We start from the raw sequence: 9597 nt of genomic DNA, 5'->3' as shown, positions 1-9597 counted from the left end.
TTAGGGTTTTCTTTACATACCTGGGGAGGGGTGCCAGAGAGGTGGGAAACAGGGGGTGGGTAGGAAAGAGGTGTCTGTGGGTTTGTGCTAAGTGCTGACTCCGCTCTTCACTGCCTCTATTGCATCCATCCTCATGACACCCAGTGAGGTGGCTGTACCTCTTTGCTTTACAGAGAAATGCAAATGAGGTGAGATGAATCATCAAGTCAGAGAGATGAGGCAAATCTCCTCAGGCCACATGGCTGATGAGGAAGATGATGGTACAGCTGACGGTTAAGCACCTGCCTGTGCAAGGCACTGCTCTGAACACGGCACAAAGAGTAACTCCTTTAATCTCACCTCCGAGTGAGTACTGTTTTTTATCTTCATTTTGCAGACGAGAACTCCAAAACCCAGAAAGATGAAACAACTTGGCCAAAGACGTATGCTAATAAGTGACAGATTTAGGACTTGAATCACGATGGTCTTGACCAGAGTTTGGAAAAGTTTTCCTATAAAGAGCCACACAGTAAATATCTTAGGCTTTGCACACTATGCAGTTTCTGTCACAGATATTCAGCTCTACCACTGTGGTGCGGAAGGATCCACAGACTAAGACAAATGAGCACGGTTGTGTTCCAATAAAGCTTTCTTTAGAAATCAACAGCAGGTCCATTATGGCCCACTGGCCACAGTATGTCCATGGTCTTAACTGCTATATTAAAAGCATGAGGACCCAGAATCATCAAAGTGCTCTGAGAAATTTTTAAAAAAATAATAATTGCGAACAAAATGTGAGACAATTGTCTGGCCTTTTCAATGTGAGATGGCATACAACTCATTCAGTGTTAGTGCAATATTATTTATTAAAGGCATACTGTGTGGGGACACCTGGGTGGCTCAGTTGGTTAAGCAGCTGACTTCAGCTCAGGTCATGATCTCACAGTTTGTGGGTTCGAGCCTCATGTCAGGCTCTATGCTGATAGTTCAGAGCCTGGAGCCTGCTTCGGATTCTGTGTGTCTCTCTCTCTTTGCCCGTCCTCTGCTCCTGCTCTGTCTCTCTGTGTCTCAAAAGTGAATAAATGTTTAAAAAAAATTTTTTTTAAGGCACACTGTATACCAGCCTCCCCTAAATTGCTTGGAATACACTAATGAACAAAGTAGACAGGAAACAGCTCCCTTGTATGAGTTTATCTTCTGGCAGAGTTCTGGGGGGGGGTTGCTGATAAATAATACCCATAACACACAGCTGAATTATACAATGTGTTAACAGATGGTGAGTGCTGTGGAAAGAAATAGAGCATGGTAAGGGGAGTGTGGCAGCAGGAGAGGAAGGCATAAGATGATGAGTATAGGTCTCACAGAAAAGGTGAGCCTATTTTAGCCTATTTTAGCAAAAGATGTAAGGGAGTGAGCCATGCTCATATCTTGGAGGTGTTCCCAGGCAGAGAGAATAGCTGGTGGAAAGACCCTGAGGCAGGACTGTGCTTAGCTTGTTCAAGAAAGAGCAAGAGGTCCCTGTGGCTTGAGTTACTGCACAGTATGATGAAAGAAGGTGGTCAAGAGTTAATGAAAGCCTGGTTTTATGGGGTCTGGGAGCGTGGCGGGGACTTGCCTCTTATTCTCAGAGACTCAGGGAGCAGAAAAGTGTCATGATCTGAGCCTGACTGTAGAAGGCTCCCTTTGAAGGCTGTGTTGTATCTTGAGGTCAATAGCTTGAGATGTAGTTTTCCTGGATTTGGCTCTGACCAATACTAATTATTGGTTGCATATGAGGCAATATAATTAACCTTTCTGTGCTTGGTTTCCACATCCATGAAACAGAGATAATAACAGCATTTACAACACAGGGCAGTTATGAGCATAAAATGGGAAAGTTCTCATGAAATAGGAAAGAAAACCCACTACACATAATTCTAGAGACATAGTGAACACCAAATGAATACTGGTTATTTTAAATTATTGTTAAATGTATCTCCCTAATAAAAAAATCACTATTTTACTGTACTAAACTGCTTCTGAATGTGTCCTTACACAAGGTGTGTCCCTTGTGCTGTTTGATTCCTCAACTCTACAGCAAGAGTAGGAGCCACACCCACCTCCGGGACACTGCCACTCTCACACAGGTGGTGAGAATCACTATGAGCAAGCATTGCCCCTCTGCAGACTGGGGAAGCTTCTGGGGCAACCTCCGTGGTCATATAAAGTCCATGAAGACTTGAGATGGTTCCTAAAAAAGGAGGACACCCACTGAAGACTAAGACAATGAAAAGAGAACAGGAACAGAAATGCCCCATAGTGATGGCAAAGTGTATTAGTCACCTATTGCTGTGTAACAAATTAATCCAGAACTTAGTGGCATCTTAAAACAGCAAGCATTATTCCACACAGGTTCTCGGAATCAGGAATCAGAAGAGTGGCACTATCTGGGTCTGGCTCAGGGCTTCCCATGAAACTGCAGTCCAGATGCCAGCAGGGCTGCCTCTTCTGAAGGCTGGAATGGATCCGTGGGGCCTGTTCTAAGATTGCTCACACATAGCTTTTGTCAGGAGGCCTCAGTTCCCCACCATATGGGCCTCTCCACAGGCTGCTGGAGTGTCCTCCTGACATGGCAGCTGGCTCCCCCCAGGGGAGACAGCCAAGAAAGATCAAGAAGAAGTTACAATGCCTTTTGTGATCTAGCCTCAGATGTGACACACTGTCACTTCCACCAGGTAGTATATTCTTTAAAAGTAAGCCACTAAGTCCAGCCCACACTTGAAAGAAAATTAAGCTTCACCTGTTAAATGGTAGAGTATCAAAGAATTTGTGGACAGATTTTAAAACCACCACACATGATGCGTGACTTGGGACAAAATAACATTGCCTTAGGTATTACCAGTTTAATTTTCAAAAAGTCCAAAATATAACTCTCATACAAACTCAGTGAGCATGTGCCAAAGACTTACCATTGTTCATAAATGGAGGAACCAGCAGGATGGTAAAACTGATTCAAAAGATATGATCAATCAGGAAAGAAATGGTGGAATGAGTTGACTGACTTAGATTAAAACAAAAACAACAACAACCTGCCTAATGAATTGCAAGGCAATAAAACTGCACCCTTTGGGGCTATCTTTTTCATCAGGCAGAAATGATTTGCAATTTATCCCTCTCTTCCTAGTTTACATCTAACTTCACAGAATCTGATATCTACTCCACCATCAAGTCAAGCAAAGGCATCCGTTTCCTGAAGAATTGAGTAATCGCTGGTGGAGCCTGTTCGATGATGCTCCAATGCAACATTGAAAGTACCTGTGGCTGCCATTTTGTCTTATTTTCAAGTTTGAAGAACTTAACTTTCTTAAAGGGGGTTCATTTTATTTTTTTTATTTTCACCATCTTAGCTCCTTCATTCACCTCTCCATCCATTCATCCTGTACCCATCACCATGAAACATATTCCGGAGTAAATACAGCTGGCAGAAACATCCCCCTGCACCCTCAGCAAGTCATCCCATCTGGAAGGGGACAGTCATACACTGGTATCATTTCATATTAGTCAGAATGAGGACAGAGCTTTTGAAGCTCCACACACGTCTTGTGGGCACGTAGGTGCAATTCACTGGGGTCAGAGGATCAGAGCCACGGGGAAGTTGGTGTTTTACTTTGTCAGATGATGCAATGTGTACTTCTCTATAATCGTTTTACAGAGGAAAGCATCTCTGCTTAAACCCATTTTGCTGATAGGACAACACCTTCTGGAGTTCCCTTTTGGTTTTGTTCTTTTTTTTGTTTTTGCAGTTATTTCAGTGTCATTTCCATTTGGTCCATTTAATGATTTTTTTAAAATTATGGAAAGTGTTTATCACATTAGAAATATTTGACGTTTTAGTCATTCTTGAATGCTTTAGGGACTTTTTAGTCTATAATCTGGAACAATTTCTTTAACATTTATACCTTAACTATAAATTGCTATGAATGGCACTCAAGATGTAATTAAATTGTTATTATGCACTGCCCTCTACCTTTAATTCAGACCCATCACAGGGAATGTATGGAGGTATTGAAATTCCATGAATTGTGACCCAATCGCATTTTATTTTGCCAGTTAGGTACTGGAGAAAGATTAATCACAGATGACATGAGCTAGATTTTACTTTCTGAGGAAATAATCAAACACACAAGCAAAGATGCTGATGCCAAGAAGTTGGTCACAACATGATTTTCAAGCAAATAGTAATAGACTAATAATAATTGATTGCTATCCATAAATGATGCTGCATCTATACAATGAATGTATGCAGCTATTCAATGCTATATTGTTCATATTTGGTATGGGAAGATATTCTGCTATTTGCTATATGAAAAAGGCAAGTTGAATCGAGTGTACATTTCTGTGAGGCACTGTTGACACTTATGTGTGTATGTACACAGAGGAAAAGTGTTGTCATTGGCTTTCTTTTTTTTTTTTTAATGTTTTATTTATTTCTAGAGAGAGAGAGAGACAGCGCGAGCAGGGGAGGGTCAGAGAGAGAGGGAGTCACAGACTCTGAAACAGGCTCCAGGCTCTGAGCTGGCAGTCAGCACAGAGCCCGACGCGGGGCCGGAACCCACAAACCGCGAGATCATGACCTAAGCGAAAGTCGGACGCTTAACCGACTAAGCCACCCAGGCGCCCCTGTCATTGGCTTTCTGATGGCATGCTCACAGAACACAAGTATTCACTTTTTTTTTCTGATCTGGATTTTCAGGTTTTTCTACAATGAGTATGTAGACTAAACATTGCCTACGCAGGAAAACCCCACCTCCAGCATTTTCCTTAGGCCTGGCAAAGTCAGGAAGGAAGGAAGGAAGGAAGGAAGGAAGGAAGGAAGGAAGGAAGGAAGGAAGGAAGGAAGGAAGGAAGGAAGGAGGTAGGGGGGTTTGTTCTAAAATCTGTTTGTCTGGGGGCTATCTGCGCTGAAGCCTTGTGTCTGGAAGCACCTGAGGTCCAGATGCTGAGTGCTCTGGAAGCCTGGAAAGCCTCAGGGAAGTTCCTTAGAATTCCTAAGACGATCTCTGAACCTTCCTTCCCTGGGAGAGGTAAGAAGAGCAGGTGTTTCTGGAGGCTTAGGGTGGTGTGAAATACCTCCTCCTAGCTTGTGGCAGTTTCAGGGGCTCCTCCCTCGTGCATTATTAAAAGGGTTGTGGCATCTCAGAGGAGCAGGCAGATACCACCGGCTCTGCCAGGAGAAAGGAGCATTCTGAGGTGTCCTTTGGGGAGCTGGGCTTCATTCTCCCCAGTCCTGACCCCAGACCTGGAATTCCCTACTCTGTGGGGGATGTTCCCATGCTGAGGGGGTGGGGTCAGAACGCTGCTTGCTACCCAGGCCCCTGCCAGCTCGACCTCTATTTCCACCTAAGATTCTGTGTTATTTTAAAATAGGAGAGTCTACACACTGTGCAACTCAAGATGGTCCTGAGTGGGGCGCTCTGCTTTCGGTGAGTATCTGAGCCTCTGATTGGCCGGGTCCTCTGGGGGGAAGTTAAGTGCCAGGTAGACCTGTTGTCCATCATTTCCCGGTAGGGAGGGGCTGCGGCTGCTCCGAGCATAGGCGGGTGTGCAGCGGGGAAGTTGTGAACAGTCCCTCACTGACCTAAGGAAAGTTTTTCCAGCCTTTGTCAGGCTGAGGATGGCCACCTCATGGGGGTTCCCTGATGAGAAGGGGAGCAAGTGAATCACTCTGTCGAGCCGTGGCCTCATGTATCCATAATGGGAATGGAAGTCAGGAGACCCAGCTTGGAGCTGTTACTGAATTAATGGGAAACATTATGGGGTGAATTAATGTCTGTCCAGCCACTCTGCTCTGCTACCTCCTTGCTGCCCTTTGGGGCAGAACTAGTCAGTCAGTCTTCTGTCTGCTGGCATGTACCGAGTCAGGCAGTCTGCTGTGTTCTGGACTTTGCAATTGTGAGCACAAGTTGTCCCTGCTCTCTCTGAACTGGGAGTCTTAGCTTTTCCCAAAGTATGTTCAGTGGAACCCCTATCCCATGAGTTACTTGATACAGTGATGCACCTTGAGCAAGAAATGTGGGAAATACTGCCTTCTCTGCCTCCTTATGAGAGAACCACGGCATAATTCAGCATGTTAGCAGCTCTGAAGTACAGATTTGTTTGCGTTTAGCCACCATGGGACCAATCTGCACACAGCAGACTTATTTCCATATAATAGCTGAAGAAACCCACTTTAGGGTGTATTTTTTCACCTCATAGGATGTCAGAAAATCAACTGAGATCAGAGCTGAGAAATACATGTGAAAAGTAAAATGAAAGAGCTTCAAATTTAAAGATATTCCTCACTTAATAAGTGGAAGTAAATGTGCCTCGATGTCTTGATCGAGTGACTGAAGAATCAGATTTTCATCTGGAAAAAGGCCTGGACATTATCTAACCCCTTGTCTTAATTTAGCAATTTAACGAGTGAATAGTCAAGTGACTTGTCTATTGTGACCTGGGTGGCAAGACAGACAAGAACCCAGGACTCTGACTCACAGTCCAGTTTCTTTTCCACCATCACCCGTGGAGGGGATTGGTTGGTGTAGAAAAGACTGAGTAGGGTGAAGGGGCAAATTCAAGGCTCAGATGGGAGGCTGCGTTGCTGTCCCATTGGTGGGGTCTGATGAGCCCAGCAGGGCTGGGGAGAAGGTTGGGCTGTTACTTCTGGCACCGCGGGAGGGGGACAGCGGGACTCTGTAGAGCCCAGCAAGCCGGAGCACCCCCCTCCCCTAACTGTCATCCTGTCCTGATGTTTCAGAATGAAGGATGCAGAACTGAAGGTGCTTTATCTGCATGATAACCAGCTTCTAGCTGGAGGGCCGCACGCAGGGAACGTCATCAAAGGTTGGTGGCAAAATGTGACCCTACTTCCTTAGGTCTCTAGACACTCTGAGGGGACGGGGCCTGATGAGGGCTTAGAACAGCCGTGCAGACTGGCACAGACCTACAGACTCCAGGCCTGACACAGTAGATGGGCCATCATAAAAGCGGCCTCTGAACAAGGACAAATAAAACACTACACCTTCCAGCAAAGTGAGGACACATGCCCCAGTGCCACCTGAAGGCTATGCAAAGGTGGCAATATTTTCAAGATGAATGCTTTGTCCTTCCCTCGTAGGTGGACTTAGGCCAAACATTCCTTTTGCTGGGAGCCAGTGCTGAGGAGAGATCTACAACAGGCTCTCCAGGGCCTTTATTCCCATGTGGGAGTGGGGTTCTGCCCCTTTACCCTGGGTCCCTTTACCCCTCTGCCCTCTGGGGATTCCTGGTCACTCAGAGCAGGGGACACAGGTGGTAGGTGGGCTTACTCCTTCCACCTACACCGTGACAGATCTTCTCTCTAAAACAGCACACAGCTGCCCACTTGGGACACTTTTACAGCTGTGTGTGTGTGCGTATGTGTGCACGTGTGCATGCATACATGTGTGTATATGTGAATGCATGTGTGTATGTGTTTGTATGAGTGGGGGTGGGATGGTATAGAGAAGAATGAGCCCCTCTTTTGTTCTCAGGAATCTCACAGGTGGTAGAAACATGTCCAAATAACCCTGATGAGAGTCTTATCCAATGAAGTTTCCAAAGAGAGGCATTCCAAAGAGGGTCAAGCGGCATTAAAGGAAGTGGTCAAATCCTCCTGGGGATTAGAGAAGACTTGAAAATCTGAGCCTGGACCAGGGGGTGGGCACGGGGTGGGAGGCGGCACAATGTGCTTATGTGCCCTGATGTCACTGGGCCAACTGACAGGAGACCACCCTTCCTTAGGTGACAGCTGCTAACAGGCTTCCCTTCTGCTCAGTCTGGGGACAGGACGTCTCATGCAGGTCCTGCTTTCCAAAGCCCGTGATGTGGGGAGAGGGAGGGAAGGGTAGCCAAGGCCTCTGCATCTGACTTCCTTTCTCTAGGTGAGGAGATCAGTGTTGTCCCCAATCGGTCTCTGGATGCCAGGCTCTCTCCAGTCATCCTGGGCGTCCAGGGAGGGAGCCAGTGCCTGTCATGTGGGACGGGGCAGGAACCAGCTCTGAAACTAGAGGTGAGTCTTGTTGGAGCGTCCTTGCTATCTGACCGCCCTAAACTAGCAGATGCTGAAGCACTGGGTTGGGTGTCGTGGGGCCCAAGCTCCTCTCCCTTGTGGGGTTCTGTTGATTGCNCTACCCCCTCCACTTCTTCCCCTCACCCGCCATGCCCTTCTGCTCCCAGCCAGTAAATATCATGGAGCTCTACCTCGGTACCAAGGAATCCAAGAGCTTCACCTTCTACCGACGGGACACAGGGCTCACCTCCAGTTTTGAGTCCGCTGCCTACCCAGGCTGGTTCCTCTGCACTATGCCCGCAGCAGACCAGCCTCTCAGACTCACCCAACTCTCAGAGGATGCTGGCTGGGATGGCCCCATCACGGACTTCTACTTCCAGCAGTGTGACTAGGGCAATGTGCTCCCCAGAACTCCCTGGGCCGAGCCAGCTCAGGCAGGGATGAAGGTGGAGGACACTGACGGCAGCCACCTCCTCTGCTCTCAGGGACCCCACCTCTGGCTGGGCATTTGGCCACTCTCCTTTTTGGTTCCCAGTTTAGGTAAATCCTTCTGAGATTTGGGGCTTAGTCCTCAGTTTCTTTCCCTGTTGGTTGGTGCTGCTGTTGTGGGACCTTGCAAAAACCATATAAGATAAACGGGGAGCCACATAGAAGGTTCCTAAGGGGTCAGAGTGGAGCAAGCGGTAGAAATCCTTCATGCTTTATGGTAACTCACCCTGTACCCTTGAGCCCCACAGGCCAGCCCATCCCAAGTTGAGCCTATTAGGGCCACCAGTTGCCCACATGAGGTCCTGTCATTCACCATTGTGGAGGAGAGGGAAGTCATAGAGTTAGGGACCCAAGGCCCAGCCCCTTCGCTTTTCCCTTTAACTCAGCTGCCATTATATGCTACTTTGTCCATCCTATCCTCATGCTCTAACCATGCCAGGGGAGAGTGGTGGTGCCCGAGAAAGTGGCTCCAGCTCAGAAGGCTAAAGAATGGCCAGGCAGGCATGCCACACATTTTGAAACCCGAGATACCTTTAAAATCCAAGATGCTGGTCTCTACTCACATGGAAAGATTCTCATGGCATATTACATAAGAAGAGCAACTTACAAAGTAGCAGATCCTGTAATTTCATTTTAATTTTAAAAAATCCCTATCTATATATTTCTGCATAGAAAAAAGTCTGCAAGAGTTTACTTCAATTTTAGCAATGTCAGAGTGGTGGTATGACAGGGAGTTGTTCCTTTTGTTCTTTTATTTATTTGCATTTTCCATTGTTCTACAATGAAGATGGGTTCCTTGCGTAATAAGGAAGTTGATCTTGAGGAGGGCAGAGCCGACAATATTTCTGATTGTCCTCAGCATCCACTTCCTTGAGTAAAATTCAGATTGAATTGAGAGCAGCTGCTCTGGTCAGCAGTAGCAAGAATGAGAAAATGGACCTCAGCAGGGCTGACAGGGAAAAGAGTATGATGAGTTAGTGTGGTTGGAATCTCCTGGAGAAGGAATTTACAGAAAGAACCGTCCCTGGACCTGGAGTGGTCACAAGCCCCTGAGATTTCAAGGTGTGGTTTTCCACCTCCAA

General features: G+C 46.6%; 1 protein-coding gene across 2 annotated transcripts; it reads left to right on the top strand.

Moving 5' to 3' along the window:
• The first annotated feature begins 4993 nt into the window (after window positions 1-4993).
• Window positions 4994-8738, top strand: IL36RN (interleukin 36 receptor antagonist). Of its 2 annotated transcripts, none has more exons than XM_077773471.1 (5): window positions 4994-5042; window positions 5386-5441; window positions 6755-6840; window positions 7899-8026; window positions 8194-8738. In XM_077773471.1, exons 2-5 carry the CDS (start codon window positions 5413-5415, stop codon window positions 8416-8418), a joined length of 468 nt encoding a protein of 155 aa, XP_077629597.1. In that variant the 5' UTR covers window positions 4994-5042; window positions 5386-5412; the 3' UTR covers window positions 8419-8738. The 2 variants fall into 2 exon arrangements, with proteins under 2 accessions (XP_077629597.1, XP_077629598.1); XM_077773472.1 differs by lacking the exon at window positions 4994-5042 and adding an exon at window positions 5194-5208.
• The last annotated feature ends 859 nt before the right edge of the window (window positions 8739-9597 follow it).

This window comes from Crocuta crocuta, unplaced genomic scaffold, assembly GCF_008692635.1.
Source record: "Crocuta crocuta isolate KB4526 unplaced genomic scaffold, BGI_CrCroc_1.0 scaffold67, whole genome shotgun sequence".
Classification (NCBI taxonomy): Eukaryota; Metazoa; Chordata; class Mammalia; order Carnivora; family Hyaenidae; genus Crocuta; species Crocuta crocuta.
Note: the sequence above shows the minus strand (reverse complement) of the source record. Positions and strands in the feature narration are given on the sequence as shown.

What these genes read in the sequence shown, in the direction of transcription:
- IL36RN (XM_077773471.1), top strand. Translation starts at nt 5,413, where the DNA reads ATGGTCCTGAGTGGGGCGCTCTGCTTTCG. An exon ending in CGCAGGGAACGTCATCAAAG is followed by an intron (nt 6,841 to 7,898) that starts GTTGGTGGCAAA and finishes TCCTTTCTCTAG; the next exon opens with GTGAGGAGATCAGTGTTGTC. An exon ending in AACCAGCTCTGAAACTAGAG is followed by an intron (nt 8,027 to 8,193) that starts GTGAGTCTTGTT and finishes TTCTGCTCCCAG; the next exon opens with CCAGTAAATATCATGGAGCT.